Source organism: Anser brachyrhynchus (assembly GCF_964034855.1).
Source record: "Anser brachyrhynchus genome assembly, chromosome: 1".
In the NCBI taxonomy this organism is placed as follows: domain Eukaryota; kingdom Metazoa; phylum Chordata; class Aves; order Anseriformes; family Anatidae; genus Anser; species Anser brachyrhynchus.
This window is the reverse complement of record NC_137694.1, coordinates 95,416,982-95,441,558: the sequence shown is the minus strand read 5'-3', so window position 1 is coordinate 95,441,558 and position 24,577 is coordinate 95,416,982. Positions and strand designations below refer to the sequence as shown.

At 39.8% G+C, this 24,577-nt stretch overlaps 2 protein-coding genes across 51 annotated transcripts in view; one reads left to right on the top strand and one right to left on the bottom strand.

Annotated features, from left to right (window-relative positions):
* The first annotated feature begins 812 nt into the window (after positions 1 to 812).
* TFG (trafficking from ER to golgi regulator) lies at positions 813 to 20,848 on the top strand. The gene is made up of 9 exons (XM_080563605.1): positions 813 to 969; positions 3,025 to 3,129; positions 6,595 to 6,803; positions 9,705 to 9,788; positions 10,694 to 10,840; positions 11,888 to 12,055; positions 14,206 to 14,346; positions 17,556 to 17,645; positions 20,047 to 20,848. Exons 3-9 carry the CDS (start codon positions 6,620 to 6,622, stop codon positions 20,418 to 20,420), a joined length of 1,188 nt encoding a protein of 395 aa, XP_080419731.1. The 5' UTR covers positions 813 to 969; positions 3,025 to 3,129; positions 6,595 to 6,619; the 3' UTR covers positions 20,421 to 20,848.
* Positions 20,849 to 21,722: 874 nt separating this feature from the next.
* The window catches only part of ABI3BP (ABI family member 3 binding protein), a 172,131-nt gene continuing 169,276 nt past the window's right edge, over positions 21,723 to 24,577 (bottom strand). For all 50 annotated transcript variants that reach the window (XM_080563086.1, XM_080563087.1, XM_080563100.1 and 47 more), the window contains one exon: positions 21,723 to 23,143. In XM_080563086.1, coding sequence (XP_080419212.1) covers positions 23,028 to 23,143 — 116 coding nt within the window. In that variant the 3' untranslated portion in view covers positions 21,723 to 23,027. The remainder of the gene's footprint in view (positions 23,144 to 24,577) is intronic.

Genomic DNA, 24,577 nt, shown 5'->3' with positions numbered 1-24,577 from the left:
GGCAAAGTGTTGACTTTTAACTAATCAAATTAAGCATCCTGTATTTAACTTCAGATGTTACTCTGTTATAGCCAGCACTACGCATGTCTGACCTAACAGCAAACATTTTCATCATCAAAGAATATGGAAAATTATAAGTTCTATGTCTTTTTTTTTTTTTTTTTTTTAATCCAGGGTTGTATGCTTAACTGTTACGGGACCAATAGTTCAACTCTTATCTATACACGTGGAATATATTGATATTAATAACATAGCGAACTTTGGCATTCGCTATCATATTTGTGCTTTACATTCATTCGGTTTCTTCTTATAAGGCACTGTAAATGTTAGTTTGACAAAGAAATGCTTTGGAGAAAGACTGAATCATCTGTACAAAAGTATAAAAAAAGGCAGTATTTGTGTCTGTAAGGGATGGAAAAGTCCTGTTTTCCAGGTCTTTCCTATGTTTTTAAAAGCGAAGATATGATATGCTGTTTTGGCTTTACTTTGTAACAGTTATCAAAAAATCCTCCTGAGCCGCTCCCTCCAAAAATCTAGAATTCAGACTTAAAACCACGATCACATGCAGCTTTTTTCACCTCCCTTTGGATTTCAGCGCCAGCACAGCCTGCTTATCGCCAGCCAGACTTGTCCCACACTCCCCTAAACACCGAGAAAGGATACACAAACTCCCACAACCTTTTTTCGTACCCCCGAAAAACCTGGGGTTCGTAAGCCTTGCTTTTATAGCCCCAAACCCCAAAATTGTCTTTCCCGAGGCAATTTTTCCAGCGCGGCCCAACACCCGCCCTCCCTCAGCCCTGCCCCTCGGAGGCCCTGCCCGCAGCGCGCATGCGGGCGCCATGCGCAGGCCCGGCCGCGGCTCCCTCCGTCCCTCCCTGCCGCCGGCCCCGCCGCTCCCTGTGCCACGTACGGCGGCGGCGTGGCCCCGGCCGGGCCCTGGCAGCCTCGAGGGGCTCCTCCGGCGCGGTAAGAGAGCGGGGGGCGGCCGAGGGGACGGGGGGGCGGCCGGGGGAGCCCTTTGTGAGCCCCCGGCCCCCAAAGCTGGGTGGTGGGGGTGAGGGCTGGGAGCTGTGGTACCCGGGGAGGGCAGGGGGGTGGCACCGTGGTTCCTAGGGAGAGCGGGTTTCCTGAACCGGGAAAACGCCAAAGGCGGTTGTTTGGTTTTTTATTTTCCCCTTCACCCTCTCCAAGAATTTAAAGGACACGATGGGATCTGTTAAAAGGCGTATTAGCGTGCGCTCGGGGTGTCGTCTGTGGAAAATGGCCTCGAGTGGGGGAGCCGCCTGGCTGTGTCAGCCCGGTTGAGGAAGGGGTCGGGCGCTGCGTGATTCAACGAGCAGAACGCTTCACCCGGCTTTCCGTAATGCTCGCGAGCAGATTGCGGCCTTGAGAGTCTGCCTCTTTAACCCTGGGCCCCTTCAGGCAGAGAGGAGAAGGGTTGGACAAAAAAAAGCGTGTTTAGATGCCTTCCCGGTATCTTTTCTTGTTCTTTGATAGGCGTGCGGTGGATTTCTGGGTGTAAGGTTGGTGATTAGGACGATATAATTCTGTGAGGATGGTAGAGTAGCCAGCTTCCTTGCACAAAGAATCAAATGATGCCTTCCGAAGGCCAGGGCAGCTCAAGGGTGTCCGCCAAAATGTGTGTGAGGAAGGAGCAATGAGGTTCTGTTCTTAGCATCGTCAGTTTCCATGTAAATTACACTGTAGTGCCATAACCAGTGCCCAGCTGTCCTGTTTAAACAACACGGGAGGCAAGCTAAGTGAACTCCGAGTTCAGCCAATTTTAGCTGTGTTTTCTGCATTCCTGATTTGGCCATTGATTTGTCCCTCGTTTGGAAGCTGTACCTGGAGCTGCAGTAAGATCAGGTGAAGAGCAGCACCCTCTCTGTGGGTTACTCGGTTCTTGAAGTGTGAGTCAGGAGACAGAAAGGTAGTCTCTTCCTGCTCACCTGCTCCGTGTGTCACAGCGCCGTACCCTCTCCTGTTGGGAGTGAGTGAGACCTGGGGAGGGGCTTTGTCCCTTTTCTGGGACTTACTTGCATGCTGCTTCAGTCCTGTGTTCCTCATGCCTGTCCATTCTGGTTTTTCCATCTTGAGTTGAAAGAGGAGAGCTGGGAAGCCCAGTATTGTGTGGCTGAGAGGAACTTCCTTTTCTCTGCTGGTTAGCAACAAATCATGTAAAAGTCAGATCGCGAATGTTTGAGATTAACCACGTGTACATGAGGGAGAAGGAGAAAAATACAGAGTAGAGTACACTCACCATCTGGGAGGGAGTTGTGTTGTACATTGGGTTGTTTTCTGTGATAAATCAGGGTCTTGTAGCTCTGGACGACAAACACCTGTGTGATAAACACATGGCCTACGTACATTTCAGGCAGCTCATTGCAGGCTTTCCAGCAGAAAAACATGGAATCTGAAGCTAAATTCAGGGCAGATCATATTTTTAAATGCTGCGTATTTCTGACTGCATTTCCTTCTTGCACAGTTTGGTGGTTCTTGCTGTGGCAAAGAAGAATTCCTTCTCTGTTACTGCTGGTAGTCAGTCCTAATGCTCTCTGGAAGATACACTACTTAATGCCACAGAGGTGTCGGCCTTAAACTAGGAGATGGAGTTGTAGGTTTTTATAGTGCTAAATCGATCCAAGTCTAGTTTCTTTAACCTAACCTGTGGTTTCAAGATGGAGGCTGTATGGATGAGTACTTTCAGACAGCTGGGGAAGATTGCTGTCCTGGAAAGGAGCATGTTACTGTTAAGAACTCCTACATGAAATTGGAGTAAGTTTGTTTAGTTCTCTATTTTTTTATTATGAAATTAAAACTCTTGTTCAAGATCTATTTTAGCTGAACCTCAAACTCCACAATACTCAGAAGTGTATGATTGTTACATTAGGGATAACATAGTAACTTTTTTAAATTGGGTTTGTTTGTTAAAGTGTTCTGTAGTAAAAGATTAATGTGAAGTGTATAACTGTAAGGAAGTCTGACAGTAAATAAACGTATTTTTTTTTCTTTCTGATGCAGCTTCCTGTTTTCTGCCACTGATAGTGCATGGCGGCTTATCCTAACTCTGTCCTGAAGTGAGGTGGGAAATTTGACCAATAATCCAGCATCAGTAAGACAGACAAGGTAATGATAAATATATGGTTTTGGGAAGGATGTGAAAGAAGACCTGTATATGGATGCTATTTTTTTAAATACTTAACTTTTTTAAAGCCTTCTGCAAAAAAACTATGTTTTTACAATCAACTTCTACTGAAACAAAATAGAACTGAAACGACTAGACTGAGTTGATGCACCTGCAGGCAAGACTCAGGAGACATGATTAGCAAACATTAACAATATTATGAACTTCACCATTTCATCAGAGTGTTTCATCTGCTACCTTGCTGTGTGGATTGCAGGTCTCTTTTTCTGCAGTTGGACTGAATTTCTCTGTATCCACCTACCTCCTGTTACATCCCACTAGGAGAATGAGTTTTGTTTGGTAGTTGCTTGTTTCTTCTTTGGGATGTCAGCTGGGCTAAACAAAGGGATTTGGATGAAGCGTTTGCTTTACATTAACTTAATTACCGAAGACTAGAAACTGAGCTGCAATCCAGAGATAGCATCATACTACATCTTTTTAAAGCAGAACATTGCCCTTGAAATAGTAGGCCTACATATATATATAGATACATCAAGGTATGGCTTTAGCTCAGTATCTTGTATCTCTGGTAGGAGAGAAGTAATTTTAATGTAGTGCTTTAAAAATTGACTGACCAAAGCAAAATTCAATTTTCTCATAAAGCACTGTGTTATAGTATCCTTAAAGCTAAGGGAGAAATATTTGCATATCACTATCGATACTTCTTTTTGCACAGGAAAAAGAACAACGTGCTTGCCAGCATGCAGTTTTGGAAATGTCAGTTTTGATGTGTAGGTCTTTGTGCTCCTAAGCTCTCCAGTATTTGTACCCTAGATGTAAAGATAACTGCTTCTTTAATTTCTCCTCATTCTAGAGCTGTTATTTTGGTCTTGTCCAAAACAGTGAAGAGTGATGGGGATATCTGACTAGCGATGTAGTTTTTTTCATTCATCTGCTTGGTAACTTCTCTAGTTTCTATTTTTTCTTTAAATGTAAGCCCTTTGTGGTTTTTAACAAGAGAGGTGTCTCATTCAAGTGGTAATTTTTAAACTGTCATATATGAAGAATGAAAGATGTGACTTTTCAGTGTATGCTATGTGCCTCTTGGACGCAAGATGGCTTTGTTGCATTTCCTTTTAAGTTGAAGTAGTTGTCTACTTCTCTTAAAGCATCAAAAAGTGGCCAGCTGTTTTGGCCTTGTATGCTGTGTAACAACTTGGAGGCTCTGAGCCTAACGAGTAGCTAATGTGTGGCTTAATGAGCAGCTTTTTTTAAAATAGGAATTCTTGGTTAAAGTATCTTGGATAAAATTTAAAAACCAGATAGATTTTCTGTCTTGTTTTCTGGGGAGGAACCCTCAACATATTCTGATCATGTATATAATAAAACCGATGTGCAGATCTTATTTTTTTTGTTTATATATGAAATGATGCACAATTCCTAGAGTCATTAAGGTTAGAAAAGACCTCCAAGATCATCTGGTCCAACCATATCCCTGCCACCAATGTCACCCGTTAGACCATGTTCCTAAGCACCAGGTCCAACCTTGCCTTGAACACCCCCAGGGACGGTGACTCCACCACCTCCCTGGGCAACCCGTTCCAATGCCTGACTATGCTTTCTGAGAAGAAATGCCTCCTCATTTCCAACCTAAACCTCCCCTGGTACAACTTGAGGCCATTCCCTCCAGTCTTATCACTAGTTATCTGCGAGAAGAAGCCGAGAAGAGCAATAAGGTCTCCCCGGAGCCTCCTCTTCTCCAGACTAAACAACCCCAGTTCCCTCAGCCGCTCCTCGCAGGACTCATGTTCCAGGCCCTTCAACAGCCTCGTAGCCCTTCTCTGGGCATGCTCCAGGTCCTCGATGTCCTTCTTGTAGTGAGGGGCTCAAAGCTGAACACAGCACTCGAGGTGCGGCCTTATCAGAGCAGAGTACAGGGGGACGATCACCTCCCTGGTCCTGCTGGCTGCACTATTCCTGATACAAGCCAGGATGCTGTTGGCCTTCTTGGCCACCTGGGCACACTGCCGGCTCCTGTTCAGGCAGGCATCAGTCAGCACCCCCAGATCATTTTCCTCTGCGCAGCTTTCTAGGCACTCTGCCCCATGCCTGTAGTGCTGCATGGGGTTGTTGTGGCCAAAGTGCAGGACCCATCACTCAGCCGTGTTGAACTTCATCCCATTGGCCTCTGCCCATCGACCCATCCTGTTCAGGTCCCTCTGCAGGGCCTTCCTGCCCTCCAGCAGATCGACACTTCCCCCCAGCTTGGTGTCATCTGTGAACTTACTGAGGGTGCACTCAATTGCCTCATCCAAATCATCAATAAAGTTATTAAAGAGAATGGGTCCCAACACTGCACCCTGGGGAACACCACTGGTGACCGGTTGCAAGCTGGGTTTCACTTCGTTCACCACCACTCTCTGGGCCTGGTCATCCAGCCAGTTTTTAACCCAGCAAAGCGTGTACCTGTCCAAGCCATGGGCTGCCAGCTTCTCCAGGAGAATACGGTGGGAGACTGTGTCAAAGGCCTTGCTGATCTCTAGGTAGACTATGTCAACAGGCTTTCCCTCATCCACCAGGCCGGTCACCCGGTTGTAGAAGGAGATGAGATTGGTCAGGCAGGACTTGCCCTTCATGAAGCCATGCTGGCTGGGCCTGATCCCCCGGTAGTTCCACATATATTGTGTGATTGCACTCAAGATGACCTGTTCCATCACATTTCCTGGTGCCGAGGTCAGGCTGACAGGCCTGTAGTTCCCTGGGTCCTCCTTACGACCCTTCTTAAAGATGGGTTTCACAACCTGATTCTCTTTAATTCAACTTGATTCTCTTAATAAAACCACCTTACTGCATATAGTCTTTGAAATATGATATTTTGTTCTAGCAGTCCTTTCTTAAAAGGGAAAAAACAGCCCTTTGCGTTATCATAATTATGGGATACAAAAATGTAGTAAGGCAATAATGAATGTAACCAATATAATATTGTAAAGCTACGAACTTTTGCTATAATTTCACTTTCCTCAAGAGAGATGTATATGTGTATCCCTAGGATTTGCTTTTGGGACACTAGTTCCTGTTCTGCTTTTTTTTTCCATTACAGCTGATTATCTTACAAAACAAACAAAAAAATCAACCAAGGTTGGAATTCCTATTTGTCACACACATTTACAAGGTATCTGATTTATAAAACGTCTTTAAATTACAAGTGCTGGGAACTGTGGTAACTGTTAATGTGGAATCTGATATTCCAGAATTCTGCTTTGCGCATGAGCTTAGTTAAAGTACAGTTCACTTTATTGTTTGTGAAATTAGTGTGTTGTAGAATGTGTCTGAGAGAGGTGCTCCAGAGAGCTTCCTAACCGTGTTGCTTTCAAAAGATTGAAAGCTCCAGAACTTTCAATTAGACACACAAAATAATTAACAGTTTAGTTTTCTAAAACATGTTTTTAATGTTTTGTTGCTAACAGGTCTGTAGGTAATAAGGGAGCCACCATGAATGGGCAGCTGGACTTAAGTGGGAAGCTGATCATCAAAGCTCAGCTGGGCGAAGATATTAGGAGAATTCCTATCCACAATGAGGATATCACCTATGATGAGTTAGTGCTAATGATGCAAAGAGTTTTTAGAGGAAAACTTCTCAGCAATGATGAAGTCACAATAAAGTATAAAGATGAAGGTAAGGTTTAATTTCTACTGTTGAGGTTTAATTACTACTGTTGCTCTGATATGATTTATCTGAGGACAGAAATTGCAAAACTTACCTCTTCAAAATTGTCGAAAATACTGTTGGCAAATGCAGATGATTTCTTTTGAAATCATTTGATTCAATCAGTACAAGCTCTATCTTCTGTGATTATGCGTGCTGTCTTAGCATATTATTTCCTCCAGTGTTTCTGAAATAGCAGCTATCTGAAAGTTCACTTTTTCCTGTTGCAGGAAGCTGATGCTATTGCAGATTGTTCTGCTGTCTATTCATTCACTCAATTTTTTGTGTGCTATCAGTGGTAGAGAGGGTTTGAAGGCGAGAAGTGAATTAATATGTATGATTTAACAGAAACTCTTTTAAGACTTTATTTTATATGGTAGTAATTCTTGATTGTTTTGCTCTGTCAGTAAAGATGAGAAAAAAAATTAACCTAATCTGAAATATTTATTAAAAGTAATTTTTCCTCATTTCCACGGTATGAAAAATGCATTGTTTGAGACGTATGGAATGATTGTTGTGGTTCTCAGGGGTTTTTTCTCTTTGAATGTCAGTGTGTAAGTTAATCAATTTGGGAGAGAGGGATGGTATTCATTATATAAACATCAAACTCTGGATAGAACAATAGAATCCAAAGCCTCTTACTCAGATCAAAGACTGCAATAATTATGCTGGTGTACAGTGAACGTGCTACATTACTGAAGCATGCAGGTTCATATTTCTCAGTGGCACTAGGAGCACTGTCTGTGGTACCTAAAATGTCAAGTAACCTTTGCTCATGTGTCTAGGCAAGAAAATTTCACTTTGAATGACTCTGAGGCAGTTTTTCAGGTTTATAAAGATTTGAGAGAGACTGCTTCTCATCAAAATCGATATGTAATGAAGAGCTATTTTTTTGGGATCTTGACCTCTAGTAGGGGAGAGCTCAGTGGATTTGCAGTGGTTTTGTTTTTCCTCTTATCAAATAAAAGATTTATTTTCCTTTCTGGAAAGGGAAAGGTAAAATTTATGAATGCTTTTTCATTAGGTTAAAGCTTCCAGTCCCCCCCCTTTTTTTTTTTTTACATTCTTACCTGTTCTTTAAGTATAATTGTCCATTTTTGTGTTTGCTGGTTTGTTTTTTTAAGATGATAAATGTGTATGATGGAGACTGCAATTACTGTTTCATTCTTTGGTTGTCTTTCACAGCCTACAGGCTTCATGCTTTTAATTTAGTTTTCTCTGTCTCAGAATGTACTAATTCTCTGCTGTGACATGAATTTATTATCCTAGATGATGATTGCTACTAAAACATTTAAACAATATTAATATCAGAGGAAATTGCAGTGATTAGGGAAAAAGTTAACAGAACTGGGGACTAAATTTGATTGTCCTATGAAGATTGTGGTATTCTTGACTTTGTTTCAGTTAAGCTAAGATTCTTATTTAAATGTGTTTCAGTCATTAGAAGGGTTGGTATATATACTGTATAGCTATTTCAGTTGTATTTATCCCTCCAAACCTGGAGGAATTCTTGTCTTCATCTTTTATGAGCAGATTTTTTTTAAGTGGCTATAATGATTTCATAATTTTATGTCCCTGATCTGGGTACTCTCAGAATACATGTGCACATTCTTTAAGTATTTGTAAGAATGCCTCATCTACCCCCTCCTGTCTTTGTTTCTTTGTTTCTGTAACATGAAGCTAGTGACACTCAGGCCTGGATATGGGATTTTCCACTTAAAATCTCTGTAAAAATTGTGGCTTTGTCATATCTTTATCAAACTCTCATAATCCTTAAATCTAATAAATTATGGTTTTTCAAACTTGGATAGTTGATTGGAGAGGCCAGGAAGCTTTAAATCCCAATCCTTCGGTCTCTGGATTTGTGGCCTAAGATCATCAGAAGTGTATTCCTAAATTATCTTAGGCTATGTGATGCTTTTATTAATTACCAGGGCAAAGAAGTCTCAGTGTGATAACTGCCTCACAGAGGTGTGTTTTATTTTCAAACTGGGCATCTTTCAAGCTTCTGAACTAAGGAGATTGGTCTACTATGCGTATTTGTCCTGCTGAAGGTTCTTGAATATGTAGTAAAACCCAGTGCCTGAGGACAAAAACAATGAGTGCCAGCAGTAAATTCATATAAATCACAGTAAACACTCTTGTCGTTTTTTAGGAACGGTTTGTGAACAGCAGAGTTCTGGAGCCACTTGAAATAGGTGTATAGTTTTAACTGGCAGCATCATTCTTTCTCATGCTGGTCTTTGTGAATTCTTAGCTATCATGTTTCATCCTGTATGCAGATACCAAAGAATGATGAGCTGTATGAAACTTCCCTTTCAAAGGGTTAATGTCAGAAGGCTATCTTTTGAAGCCAGTCATAATTCTGTCTTAACTTCTGTGAATACTTTCCCTGTGCGCTGATCCTTACATCAAAATAATAAGCATTTTTGTGTTGTGTTATGCACAAGTCTGATTTGTTGCTTTGTTGTAATAATATTTTACAGAAATGTTTTTTGTGGACTTCATTTTTCTTGATAAGTGTTTTGTATTCTGTAAATAATTCTACCCAAGTTTCTGCAGATGCTTTTTAATCAACAGTAAATGATTCTAATTGATTGTAGCACAGGGAAACAGAGAGCTAAGCCTCACTAATGAGAGAGCAAAACCTCCGTTTTCTACTTCTGCGCCTTCAGTTTTCTCCTCATACATATAATAAGTACCAGTTTGGTGCCATTTTTGTGATAGTGTTGATTGGTAACTTTTTTTTAGTAGCTTCAGAATCAAGTACAGAGAGTTATTCTTTAGTGATGAAGTAACACTTTCTGCCATAGTGTGAAGATTGGTAGTTAATAGGTTTGCTTTAATGGAACTTTTTTGTGTTCTTTTCAGATGGAGATCTTATAACAATTTTTGATAGCTCAGATCTTTCCTTTGCAATTCAGTGCAGTAGGATACTTAAGCTGACATTGTTTGGTAAGTATAGAAGATGTTTCATCTGTTTTTTTTTTTTAATGACCTTTTTACAAATTCAGGCAGTGAGGTTCACTGGAAGATACTAATAACTTTTTCACCTTGGTAGAATGAAATCAGTAAGTTAAAAATGCTACATTAATACGACATCTATTTTCTCTCTTGCTGTTTCATGTGATATCTGAACTTAGAGGAAATTGAAACTGTCTTTTTATAAGATTGCTTAAATTATTTGACATACAAATGTATACAGTCAATTGCTGTTCTGTAACATTATCTTCCACTTTAGCATTTGTGGGGTTTTCTTCACAGGTGTGTGAGAAATTTTAAATGGTGATAAACTTGCACTGTTGCTAGTGTGCTATTAAGAAATAACATCAATTGCTTCTAGCTTAATAGATTTTAACATTTATCCTTTTGCCTTTGAGTAGAATTATTCTTTATTATCAAGATGCTATTGGTAATTTAGTACATAGTTCCAAGGAACAGCAAGCAGCTTTTAACCCAGAGTCTGACCCTACTGATGAATGGCAGGAGTGGTGTGTGTGCTGCCTTAGTTGTAGAGGCACTGTCTAATGGAACAGATTTCCATAGCGAAGCACGATACTTGCATTGTTCAGGGTATATTCATGGAAATTGAGCAAACGATGCAGAAACTTTCTGCAAAAATTACTCTGCAGTTCTGGTACTTGGTAATCTTAGTTATGCTGAAATGAGATTATATTAAAGGAACAGTAAGCTCCAGAATGAATTTGGTCTCTGTTGACTCACTGTGTGTCACTCCAAACTCCACAAAGGATGGTGATACTACACGGAAATAAAAGTTGGGAATATATGTTTTTTTCAGCATTAAACTGGATATCAAAATGTTACTACAGTCTTAAATGTATCTAATTGTTGTTTTGCAGTTAATGGACAACCAAGACCCCTAGAATCTAATCAGGTGAAATACCTGCGTCGAGAGCTGATAGAACTTCGCAATAAAGTCAATCGCTTGCTGGACTGTCTAGAACCACCAGCTGAACCTGGGGTTTCCACTAATCTGCCTGAAAGTGGTAGGCAGCCTGGCAAAGAATTGTCTGGCTTGAATTGCATAGTCGTGTGCTGTTTAACCAAGTGAAAGATGGAGTCTTGAGTATTGGTTGTGATCATTCTTGATTGTTGCTCAGTTTTTAATGCTTCAGTTATATCAGAGGCAGAATCCATGTTCAGATTATTTGGAGTAAAGCAGTAAGTTAACTTAGAAATAACAGAAGTACAATTTTTGTTGCAGCATATGAAAACCCTGTAACTAATGCTTGTGAGCCTGGACAATGTTTTGATCAGGCTTTGAGCTGAATTAATAGTCTGTTGCTGATGAGGGAAGATCTTGCTCCCAGCTGAGCGCTCACACTGCTTACTTTGGGCTAGCTCTGGTGCTTATCTTGTCATGTTGCTAAGCAAGTTTGATTCACTAGAACAGTAAAAAGCTAATTCAGCAAAAATTATATTTACTTCTTTTGCCAGGTTAGGAAATTGAATCCACACATTTTGAGCTCAGACCAGCATCAGAGCTGTCTCAGGGTAAGCAGCACAAGGGTGCAGAATAGGGGTGGGAAAGGATTATAGGGGAGGGCAAAATGGGGAAGGAACTCATTTTCTCCCAGTTTTGAGAGTGTTCTCCTAGCTTAGGGTCATTGTACTGTAAAAAGTATACCTCTGTGCTTAACTACAGATTTTTGGGTAAGATTGGACACAGAAAATAATGACAAAGTGACGGAGTGCAGTGTTCCGAGTGAAGAGGAAAGCCAGCAGCTCCAGCCTTTTCTTTTTTTTAGGAAACATTGCTTTTGTTATTACAACAAAACCAATAAAGCCAACCCCTGGTCCTACAATATAAGCAGTTATTAATTTCAGTGGAATACTGAGGATTTGGGTTATAACCCATTTGTAAGGAGGCTAGAGTGATGATCATAGAGTGCAACACAAGCATTTCAACAGTTAAAACAGGTTTTTTTTTGAAACTATGCATTTTCAAAGTTGATGTAGGACAATATGTATGTACATTTTTTTTTTCTTTTTTGAATTCTCAAGAATTAATAACAGGGCATTTTCCTTTGTAGATGCTGTAGATGGGAGGGAAGAAAAACCTGCTGCTGCTGATGCTAATGTTAAGCCATCTACTCAAGTTATAGCAGCAAGCATGTCTGCATTTGATCCGCTAAAAAACCAGGATGAAATCAGCAAGAATGTCATGTCAGCATTTGGCTTGACAGATGATCAGGTGTCAGGTAAGAACACATCTCACAAAAACGCAAGCAAAACCTGTTGACAAATCAAGATTTGAGTAATCAAAGGCAATAAAGCACTTGTATTTTAGGTGTATTAAGCTGTGTTCTGTGTTGGCTATTTTCAGAACTCTAAAATGGGATACGTTAAGGTGTTGTAACTGGGTTTGCTAAGTTTTGTATACAAAATTTTGAAATGTGGCTGTTAGTTGTAGCTTGGTGTTCTAGCTTGGAGCAGAAAATAGCTTAATATTTTTTTTTATTTGAATTATTCAGAGCTACTACTAAAATAACTCTTGTAGAGTAACTTAAAGGGTATCTGCCAGTGATGAAAAACAGGACCCACTCCTCTACCTTAAGGTTTGATCTTGCAGTTCAGCTTAGATTCTTGGCTTGTGTTTCTGCTCTTTGGGTCAGTCAGAATGTTTGGTGTAACCCTGCCTTTTCTTTTTTGCATTTCAAAAGTAAATAGTGTCAACTTTTTTTTACTCTTAATAGAAAGGAATAACCTACTTGTCAGAATTATGTTTATCCTGAAGAACTAACTGTATGACTGTTAGTACTAGTAATGACTCATAGTAGAATGCTAAACATTTTAGTATGAACTGTTTAAATGAATACAGTCAACTTAGGATGACTGAAATTATAAAAGAAATATAGGATGTAATAGGGAGTGCGATGAAGAATATACAGAATATATTTTTTCACGAAATCTGCTTGAGTCTGTCAAACTTTAATAGAGCCTTGTTACCTAAAACTGTTGTTGACAGGGTTTGCTATGTACACTTGATTGTAGACCAAGTTTTATGTGGTGTTTATATGATTTAATATGGTTTTAAGTGATCTCGTCCTGCATGGAATGTTTTGGGTATATCACAGCATGGTTATTTCACAAGCTAGCTAAAGGTTTGATGGTATGTGGAAACTTAAAATGAACTATTTATGAACAATGAAGTGTTAGAGTAGGCTGAGAAGTACAACTAGCTGGAAATTGGAGTTAGTATTTGAAGGAGTGTGTTTTTGTCTTTTTTTTTTTACAAAGCTTCACAGTCAGTTAATGCTTTCATCATTGCATCAGTGATACTGTAAGGTCTACGTGTCTCTTTAATTCTTTTGATAGACTGAACTGACTTGACCATGCTTTGAATGCACAATGAACTTCACAAAGGACCATTTAAGCAAGACAAGAGAAATCACGTTTCTACATATAACTGCAGGGTTGTAGCTTTAAAGCGAAAACCAGAAGCGGGCAGCTTTAATTCATTTTTCCCCTAGTAAGGGTAACATGAAAATACACGTTTGGTGCATGCATATTTATATTGCATAAATACTTAAAAAAAAAAAAAAAAAAAAAAAGGTGAATTTGCAGAAATTCTAATACTTTTGCTTAACTTTGAAAGTAGTGTCTCATGCATTGTACTGATAAAGCTAAGAGCTGGAAAGATAGGGGTTTAAGCTCCCTTGTTTCTAGAAAAATATTTTGTATTTAATTATAGTATACTGTACCTGTTCGTGTGCCTATCTTAGAACTTCTCATTAACTTAAATAAAAACTGAAATCTCTGTCTCCATGCTTTCTTTGGGTGCTACTCAGTATCTGGAATAGTTACAGAATTATCAAGGAAGGCTATTGCTTTCAGGCTGAAACCTACCATATCCTGTCTGGGTGTGCAAATGCTGTGTGACTGTTGGTAAAGCCCTTCATTGCCCAGGCCCATATGAACTATACACTACTGCATTTGAATAATTTCCTGCAGCTTTGCGCCTTTGTTCCAGGTGAAGAAGATAGGTACGTTAGGTGTGTATTTTATCCAAATGTAGCAAGTCTTCAGTGCATGTGTGCAAGGCTTGAAGCTGCAGAAAAACAACTTGTTGTGGAGGGCTTTATCCCCAAAATGGGTCACATTCTCTGAAGCGTGAAATTTGAGTAACTGACCTAGAGACAGGTGGGAACCCCCCCCGAAATATTTTAGAGGGAGATATGAGATGTGCAAATATATTCGTTTTAGGCCAGGCCTGACACTCTCAGATATATATCTATGGAAAACTGGAAAAAAATGTTGAACCCTTTGCAAGGGAATGGACTTGTATTAGACTGCTTATTTCAAACTCCCCGTTCATTTCATTTAACGTGTTTTGCTCTTGCTCCTCTAGGACCACCCAGTGCCCCTGCAGAAGAGCGATCGGGAACACCGGATAGCATCGCTTCCTCCTCTTCTGCTGCCCACCCCCCTGGTGTTCAGCCACAGCAGCCAGCGTACCCTGGAACACAGCCACAGACAGGTCAGGTGGAAGGTGAGTAGCACCTTTTTCTGCTATTTTAGACATAGATGATGATGTCTGAATCTGCATAGTCAGTAGCTACCACTTCGAATTAGCAGACCCGAAGTCGATACCAAACTACGAATTGATCTGTCCCACCAGGCAGAAATTCTTCTTTTCTCCCATATGCCATTCAATGTATAAACGGCAGATGGAGCAGTACCTTTATTTAAAAGGGTAGGTGATGTAAATGAGTAGGAGCTTCATGGCACTATTTTCTACTTGCATCCATGCTCATTTTCCTGTAAAGTAAATTTATAATATGCTGCACTGTAAAGCTATCAGATCATCTTAGATGGTATCCCGTGTGTTGTGTCAAGGAATGTTTGTAGTTGCTTTCACTTAGCCAACAGTTTTCTGGCTTGTCTAGTATGAGTTAAAAGTGTTGTTTACTGATCATTTCTATCTAACAAAACAGAGCCATTATGATATTATTATTGTATGCATGGCTCTGTGTTAGCCAGGTGAAATCTTAAACAATCGTGTATGCATTGAAATTTTCCTGCAGAACTTCTGAGAGCTTAAATTGGCTCTCCTGTGAAGCTTAAGGGCTTGATTCAGGTATTTAGATTTCTTTGGACTATGCCCCCTTACATGTTGACTTCTAGAAATAAACCTATTCAGATGTTTGCTACATTTGGGCATTGTTTTCAGCTGAAGTTTTCTAAGAACACAGACCTGCACAGTTCTGGACAAAACTCTCTGAAGAATGGCTTGCTTTGGTACCTGTACCTCCATACAAAGTACATTATACAGTTGTTTCCCTTTGCTACTTCCTTTACTGATTTAATGCAGAGGCACATGTAAGAGGCATTGGTGATGGTGATCAGAGTCACAGTCACTTGAAATACCTTGGCTGAAGTTTATCGAGTAGAGGATTTGAGCAACCTGTAGTTAGGTATATCTTTAAGCAAACGTGAAAGCCATTGGTTGAAGTGGAGCATATAAAAACACTTATTTTGTTGCTTGCAGCTTTTAATGCTTAGTTCCCTTAGAATTTTAAAGTGATATAAATAAGACAAGAAGAGTCATCTTCATAGGTTAAAGCTGCAATAACTGTTTGGTGTCTGATATGCCTAAAAGTGGAAAACAATGCTTCAGGTTCTTCTGTCAGCAGCCAGAAAACTTAATATTCAAGATATTTTTTTCTCAGCTACTGAACTTGTTTTTATGAGTTTCACCTTTTATTCTTTAATGAAATAAGTCATGAGATTTTTTTAAGTGTTGATGTCAAACTAGATCTGAAACAGTGAAGTGAAACTTGTAAAGGCACTAGCAGCAGTAGGTTGGAATCCTGAATCGCTGCTAACTCAAGGGAAGGAAAAATTACTTCCTAGTGAAGAAAGAAGCAGTGAAACTGCGCCATAGTTGCTGGGCCACTTAAAAAAAAAAGTACTTATTTCAGCAAAACTCATCTTAGGAAAGAAATTGTCTAAGTTCATGTATCAGAGTAGATTTAATAATTTTTCTAACTTTGAGTCAAAGTAAGTATAATGATTTAAAAACAACAAAAACCACAAAACTGTGTTATACCTTTGCCCAAGTCCTTTTTTTTCTGTATGTAAAAATACAACTGTGCAAATAATGAAGGTTTTTAGTCTGTAGTTTATGCATTTTTTTATTATTGCACTGAAATACTTTATTACTAAATTTTCTGTACCCTGAATAAAATTAGGTTGGTTCAGTTCTTGGGAAGAGATTGGAAGTCAGTATTACGCTTTGATCATTAGAGATAGTAGTGGGGAGCACTTAACACTGTCCATTGTATACATATGGCAAATAGCAGTCACGTACCAAAACTTGGTAATGTATGTGGTTATCAGCTTCCAAATTTTTTTCATAAACTATGTCGTATAAAGTGCTCAGGGACTTTCCTTTGAAACATAGTGTTACCTGGTGTCTCCAGCAGGTGCCAGTGTGGTCTCTCTGTTAGTTTATAGGCAATTACCTGAGACAGGCCGCCTTCTACTGGTCCTCCCAGAGCTTGCAACATCTGGCTTTAAAAATTAGAAGCTGGTTTTTTTTTGGTTATTGTTTCTGTGGATTTTTTCTTTAGTTATCAAGACAACAGGCTTAAATTCTCTTCAGCCCTTGTGCTCAGTACTCTTTTCATCTCATGATAATTGCGTACCAAATACAAATGTGAATGGTTAGTGGGAATATAAAATGTCATTGGTTCAGCTGCAAGTAAGGCAGAGTTAAAAGGAAGTAGGGAGTTCTGTTAAAGCAGCACTCTCAGGGATGTGGGAGGACTTGGAGCAGAGCTGTTTTTTACTGTCTTGGTGCAATTCAGAAGATACAGTTTACAGTTATACAGTCTGTTGATCTTTACAGAATGAATAATAGTACAGTAACACTTCATAGTAGTAAAGTTTCCAAGTTTGCTCCAGTTTAGCTAAGCTTTAGCTTGACAGATAATTATTTTTGGTCTTTGACTGTGAATGTTATTAAAATGAAAAACAGCAGAAGCATAAAACCTAAGCAGGGCCTATAGGTTGTCTAAACAAATATTCTGCCTCTACTTGCCAAGAAAATGGAAAAAGCAAACTTAGGGAAAATTAGCATTGAATTGGAATATCTGACCTTAAGAATGAATGGTTTTATTTTTGTTTTAGGGAGTACACCCCTGGGTCTGTTAAGAAAACGTGGCTTGCAGCAAGTCAGATATTAAGAGAGGGATGACCTGTCTAGAAAATGTGGTCAGAATAATGTACCACTCTGCTTACAGTACTTTGGTACAGAAATAGTCTTAAAAACCTAACATAAACAGACAATCTGAAGACATGTTTAACTTTTGAAATACTTTAATTTACACAGTAAGTTCTGGACCAGTTATCAAGCCATATAAAGATTATCGCTCTGTTACACACCAGTGTAGGTGCTAATAACGGTGTATGGCTGCTGACGTCCCTTGAAGATGTGAAATAGTAAGCCTCACGTCAAACTAGAAGTATTTATTTTGTCTTCAGAATGGTATGGTTCAGAAACTAAAATCTGTAATTTAATTTCAGTTGGTAATTACGTGACACATGCTCAAACTTCCCTGTCTTCAGATTTTTAAGAAAAATTTTCACACGTTGCGGGTTTATTTCTGCAATTTGAACTGTTGGGATGTTGTCCATCTTGTGTTTATAATACAGTTCGGGTGCTAGGCCTCAACTAAACAAGTTCTCACCCCACAGGCCAGATGTACCAACAATACCAACAGCCCGGTTATCCTGCCCAGCAGCCGCAGGCTCAGCCTCAGCAGCAGTATGGTATGCAGTACCCAGGTAAGCAGCTCCCCCAAACCGCACCATGGCTGTGCGAGGTCTCCTTCAGCACCTGACCCTCTGAGCTTTGGTTCCTGAATACGTGTGGCAGCTCAGGGTGCTGAGCACCTGTGGAGAATGGCATGATCCACAAATCACCAGTTAGAAAGCACTGTAGCTGTGTGTATTTGTATTAGAGTGGGAGCTTGGGTATCTCAATCCCTACTTGACTGTGACCCAGCAGACTTATTTATTAATCAGTAGAATGCATTGGTTAAAAAAAGTAGTGAAATAGATCACCTGAAGCATAAACAGTCTTCAGGATTAATTAATGGCTGCAATCCTGGGATTCTAGCCAAGTAACTAGAACATTCCAATATAGCTTACTTAAATATTGGAGGCATATAAAGATGGATCCCATTTCTTGCATTTAGGATGATCTTGACATATAAAATTTAATGGTGTGATCACTAATTATAGCTGTTGTTAAGGTGTTTGTAAGAGCTAAGGATTTACTAAATTTTGGAGGAACTTCAAGTGATAGGCTTTTTTGGTTTTAAGTCATAGATGTTACTGATACTTCAACTAAAAGTGCTACTGCTTTTGACAGACCATTTAATTGCATTAGCAGTTTAGCTGCAAATAAGAAAAGCTAGGTTTTGCATACACCCAAAATACACTCCACTGCAGAATTTCCAGTTATTTACTTTAGCAGAAGCAGACATCTAATAATAGATAGTATATTCTAGGAATCATAATCCAGCTAAAGTAGAGGGATGAACATAGAATAGCAGGATTCCTTAACAAATCTCCAGTTTAATACTTTAGAAAATGATAAAAAGCACATCTCATTCCTTAGTTTAATGAAGATTGTTTAAAACAAACGGAAGACTCCCATACTGTTAAGTGACTCAGAACACAGCTTGTAAGGCTTTTTTTTTTTTTTTCCACAATGTATACAGTGGAAGTGCATCAGTTTTGATGTAGATGAGAACATTTGCAGCGCTTATGAAAAAAACTCCCATATTTATCTTGGATGAGAACCCTAGAAAACTTGGAACTGAAGGTTTGTGCCTCATCCCTTGTTCCTGGGCTCTGTACAAGAGCTGACTGATTTGAGTCTCTAATTGGTACTTTGTTCTCTGCAGATATCTCCCTTTTGTAATTAGAAGACAGTGACAGACTTCCAACAGTCTTGTTACTTCTGCTGAAATTAGACTTGAGAAAGTAAAAGGGTCTATCTGACTTAATTTAGACTTAAAAACTGAGTGGAGAAAAAAAAAGTACTTACCAGTACTATCTTACCATGATCTAATCCCCAGTTGTACTGGAGAAGTTCCTGTGGAATTTGTAGTGCAATTTGAGTTCTGCATTCCTAATTCCTCACAATGTGCTCCAGTGTGTTTCCCCTAACTTATTTCATGATTAGCCTGATCAGAAAAAGGTTTTGTTTGTTGATGTTGTACCTGTGAGTATTATCTCCTTTCAAACCCATGTCCCCCAAGAGCAGGATCCATTCCCACTCTGTCCAGTAGATCTACTAGGCAAGAATGTGCTTATTTACTCACGGTAGTGAAAACGGACCCTTCCAAGGTTCGTCTCATGAGTAAATTTTGATCCCAGGTTTCAAGGTGAGTTCAAAATTTACTCCAATGCATTCTTCAATCCTTGCTCTTTCTGTTTAGGGCTGTGTACTTTTAATAATTTGTGTATCTGGTGTTTAATGCTGACAGGATTCCAGTCAATGGAGAATTTTCATTGCAAGTAGCTGCAGGTGTGTTTCATGATGGATAAAAGTAGCTATTTCTTCCTTAAAGGACTTTTTGTTATTTTAAAGTCTTCAAAAAGAAAAAAAATCCTTTTGGAAGCTGGTTTTGTACAGAGAAATCAAGTTTGGCACATGTTTAAATGGAAGTTTTGTACTGAAGTGTTCTTTTCTGCACAACTACTTTCATATTTAACTCTACGTTTAAAGATCTGAGTACATATATGATTTAACCAAAGATATGATCTAAGAGTACGAAGCCTTAACAATGTTTCCATGAGAGTTTGGTTTTAGTTTTTTAGTTGGGAAAAAAGGGTAAATTTTTGCCTTACCTGCCAAGGAAGACTTTTTACTTTTAATGTGACGCGATGATAAAATCCTGTTTGTCTTTTTGTTAAGTTTTTGTCAGTTGTGGGAGAACTACTTTATACTGCTCCTTCTGCTGTTGCTGTTCTGCTGTTTGTAGTGCACCCAAACCAGGCCATGTGCTTTCATGTGAAAGGCAGGAACCCTTGCGGTTCATTATTGTTTGCCTTTTCTGTGCTTACTGCGTTATTTTGTGCCGTCACCGTGGTCATTTAAAGAAAGATGTATGTATGGCTATATGCACCTGCGGTTCCTTCCTGTGCCTCACCACCATGCTCCTTACCTTTCCAGCCGGCTACAGTCAGCAGCAAACCCCTTCGCAGCCAGCGCAGCAGTTCCCGGGGGCCTACAGCCAGCAGGCGACCCCGGCCCCAGCCACCGCCTTTGCTGGGCAGCCGCCGCAGCTGCCGGGGCAGCAGCCGCAGCAGTACCCAGGGGGCAGCTTCCCCCCGCAGCCCTACACCACGCAGGCCTCCCAGCCGGCCCCATACAGCGGCCCCCCAGGCTCCCAGGCAGCACCCGGCACCTACCAGCGTCCCGGCTTCACCCCGCCGCCCGGCAGCACCATGACCCCCCCGCCCAGCGGGCCCACCAACCCCTACGCCCGCACCCGGCCCCCCTTCGGCCCCCAGGGCTATGCCCAGCCTGGGCCCGGCTACCGGTAAGGAGCTGCCGTGGGGCGCGGGCGACTTGCACCCACCTGCCATCCCCACAGACTCCGGTGGTCTCAACAGAGGTTCCCAAACTGTAACGGGGCGAAACGCTCTTCGTAACTGTCGGTTAGAGTCTGCTGGGGCGGGGGAATGACCACACAAATCGTTCCTGCTTTAAATTGTATCTGCTTCCTAGTTTAAGTTGGGGCCGGGTTGGTTTTGGGAAACAATGCCTAACTGTCTGTAAAGTGATTGACATCCTAGCTTGCCTTGTTTGAAGGATATTAAATTGCTAGTTGGAAGTTTAGCCCACTTATCAGGCTTGTTCTTACTAATGACATGATGTACTAAATTAGATTCATTCCAGAGGTAAAACTAGATATGATGTATTATAAATTGTAATGCTCACATGGAAAGCTAATAAAACCCCCCTGAATCTATTACTTGCCTGGTCTTGATTTAAAATTTTGATAATACAGAACAAGAAAACTACGTTAAGACAACTGCACACCTAGCGTGCCCACTTATGTAGAAAAAGATCAGTGGTGCTCAGGTCTGTAACTCAAGAGACAGATTTTTAGGTGAGTAAATGGAGAAATGTGAATAGATTGCTTTTGCAGAGACTGTGCAGTAGTAGATGTTTTTGCACTACTATTATTAATTAATTGCCAAGTAACTCTTTTACTAAATGAATAAGAACTAATATATAAAATCTTAGAACTAACCTCTTACCACTTTCATTTTAACAAGGGCAGGGGGAAGAACCGGTTTATTACTTGAAAGATTAAGCCAAATCCATATTTTAAATGAAGAACTCTCAAAAAGGAACAACTTAGCACAAGTTCTTTGCCACCCAGAAAAACCTGGGAGCGCAATGCTAGTGACTGAATGTTACGCCAAGAAAAGGCAGATCAAGAGCTGTAAAAAATTCAATAAACAGCAATGGGCAAAACATTCTCTTAGAACTATTTTCCATCTTATGGATTCTAGGAATACATAAAACTAAAGAGTAGGAAACAAAAAAATGAACTGGATCACACTGCTTGAACTCCCATAAAGACAAATTAGGAAATAAAGTGAGCAAAACCATTCCTACCTTCAGCGTTCTTAAATACTGTTGCTTTCATATCAGGCACGGATTTACCCAGTAAGCTGTAATGTGTAATTACTGCTGGTGGTGCTTGTCAGACCTAACACTTCAGGTGCTCATCAAACTATTTAACAAGGTCCTGTTCTAGAATGAACTGCTTCCTGTAATAATAACAGTTGCCACAGAAACTAATACTTGCTTTCATGTAAAACAATGAAAAACACTTGATTAAAAAATATTTTATTAGGCGTACAGTGTACCTGCAATGTACTTTATAAGGCATTTTCTATAAATGACTATTTCTACTTATATATATCTGGGTGTTCCTGTTCATTTTTTTTTTCAATACATTAATAATGTAATGAATAACACTTTTTAAAAAAAACTACATCTCTTTATTTAGTTCATAAATGTTCAAGCAGTACAACAATAGCTTTGGGAGAGGTTTTAACTGCTGTAAAGCACTTTTAAAAGTTTAGATATCACTATTTCCCATTTGTCCCCAACAAACAATGTTTTAAAGCATTTTTTCTCTCTTTTTTTTTTTAATAAACCTGATTATGCTGTTATGACTAGCTTATTTTTTTCCATTTCACTTATCTTTCCAAACCCTCCTTGCACTATACATACACTTGGTTTTTGAACCATGAAGTTTCTCTGAAAACTTACATTTTCATGAAAAGCCACGGCAATGGAGTCCAGTTTAGTTATTATTATTTTTTTATTATTATTATTCAGTGTATGTATGTACCTGTCTGCTTTAATTAGAGTAAAGCAAACCACTGCCAAGTTATTGGGTAACAGTTCTAACTCCTTAGTCATAGGCTGATCATACTGTTTTGCTGGAGGTGAAGCTTGCATTTGAAAACAAATATGGAAAAAAATACGGAAAAAAAATACTAACCTGATTGTTTAAAGCTGCACGTACTATAAACCTGCTTCAGTGTTTAGGCACGAGTATAAACTGTTTGTACATGTAAGGAGAAAGCGCTTCAAGTTTACTGGGTGCAGGATATTAAAAATTGTAGGGTCTTTTCTATAATTTACGAAGAGGGAGACATTACAGATTTATCTGGACAGATAGCTTATAGCACTTACATTATAATAAGACCAGTGAATATTTAAAAACTAACACACACTGCATTCCATGACCAGCTTTACCATAACTGTGCCTTAAACATTTATTACAACATTGTGATAAATAATATACACACTGTATCTTTTAAAATACCATATAAACCATACCTCAAGAATAGGGAGCCAGCTTCCCTACACATTATCCTACACCATGTCCCTAGCCGCCTTTTTATTTTTTTTAAAAAATCTAAAATTTGTAAAACTGGATAACTACAGTAAGCAGCCTATGCTATTACACAATTAATGCAGTATTGGCATTAGACTTGTATAAACCTTACACATCAGCAAACTTGTTTAAGTGACAGGCATACCATACATTTCCACCTTTGAGCTGGGTTGGGCAGTTGGAGGGATGGTTAGTGCTGGGTCTTTTCACCAGGTTCACGTTACGTCTACCATTTCCCGGGTATCGATGTTCCACACTCGTACCAGCGAACATAGTTAATGCGAGTCTCCCCGCCTATTTTTCCAAATTTGACAGGTTCCTGACGAACTGCCCTGAAAAATCCTAGAACAGAGAACAGAATTTTGTTTGCATGAAACCATAAAAGAGTACATTCTTTTGATTTCCCTGTTGGGTTTGCATAAGATTCAATTAATGGTTAGAGTCACTAGGCTGTTAGCCCATCTGCCACAGCTAGGGTTACTTGCAGCCCTGACACTAACGAGCAGTCTGAAACAACTGCGGTTTGTCTACCACCTTCAGAAGTGCCTGGGACCACTGCAGCCCAGAGTAGGGCCGAGGTGAAAACCTGGCACCCTTGAGCCTTCTTTTCTCAGCACCTCACCCCCGGGTGGTGCCGGCAGGAGAGGCAAATGCCCTCTGCCACCCCTGCCCACCTGTGGTGCTGCGGGGCCTTCTCTCAACACAAGGCTGCTGCTTCTTGCAAAGGCCCCATGATTCAATAGTCCCCCCCTGCAGCAACATTAACACTGCAGTGAACCTAAATAACTTGAGTCAGGGCTATTTCACACGATCTTCCCTATATCCCAGGTGAAAGATCAAACCTCTGCTTTAAATCTATTTTGTGACAACATACACACTTCCCATCCAAACAATTAACGTGAAGTTAAAAACTAAGCGAGCAATTAACGCTGTATCCAACCTGACCATCAGAAGCGTGCAAGTGGCTAACACATGCAAATGTGCACACAGATGCTAGCACCTGCTAACATACACCCAAAATAATCGTTTCTGTGAATAATACACCACAACACACCATGATTCCCTCTCTGCATTTCAGGTTGAATATAAATGTAGTTAATCCTGGTTTGAATCGGCTCGCCACAACCAGGGAAGAACTGAGCAGCAATGGACAGTATGTCTGTTCTTTCCTCTGTTTGGTTCATTTACTAGAAATACAAGCTACAGGTTTGTTTTGGGTGTGTGCCTTTGTTTGATTGTTTTGTTGGTTTTTGTTTTTTAGTTTTTCTTTTGCTTTTTAAACTAAAAATGAGCGTATCTCATGCATCTAGTCAATTAGATCCAGTAACTGAAAACAAATTGGCTTTGTGTGTGTCTTGTAGCTTATGGCATAGAGAACTTTTTTCTATTTATAAAATCTTTTTTAAAACATACAAAAATACTTTGCAGATTAATTACCTGTTTTCTGAAAAACTTGTAAAAAATTTAGGTACTTCAGTTTAATCTACCACACCTACCACAATGCATTTATATACTACTGTAAGATGTTTTATAAATGAAGCACTACATCCGGGAAGTTTTGGTCATCACACTGACACTGTATTGAAAACTACTCTGATATTTTTCTCATCAAAATATTCCATTACACATTCAGCATGCACACCTCCACCAGTACGGCCCATGTTCTTACAAGGGAATGGAATAAATCACACCAGGGATGCTGCAAACAAGCAAGGCGGAGGTTCAGCTGGCAGAAGTACAAGTTGCTTACACTCAAGGAGCTTAAGCAACATGTGA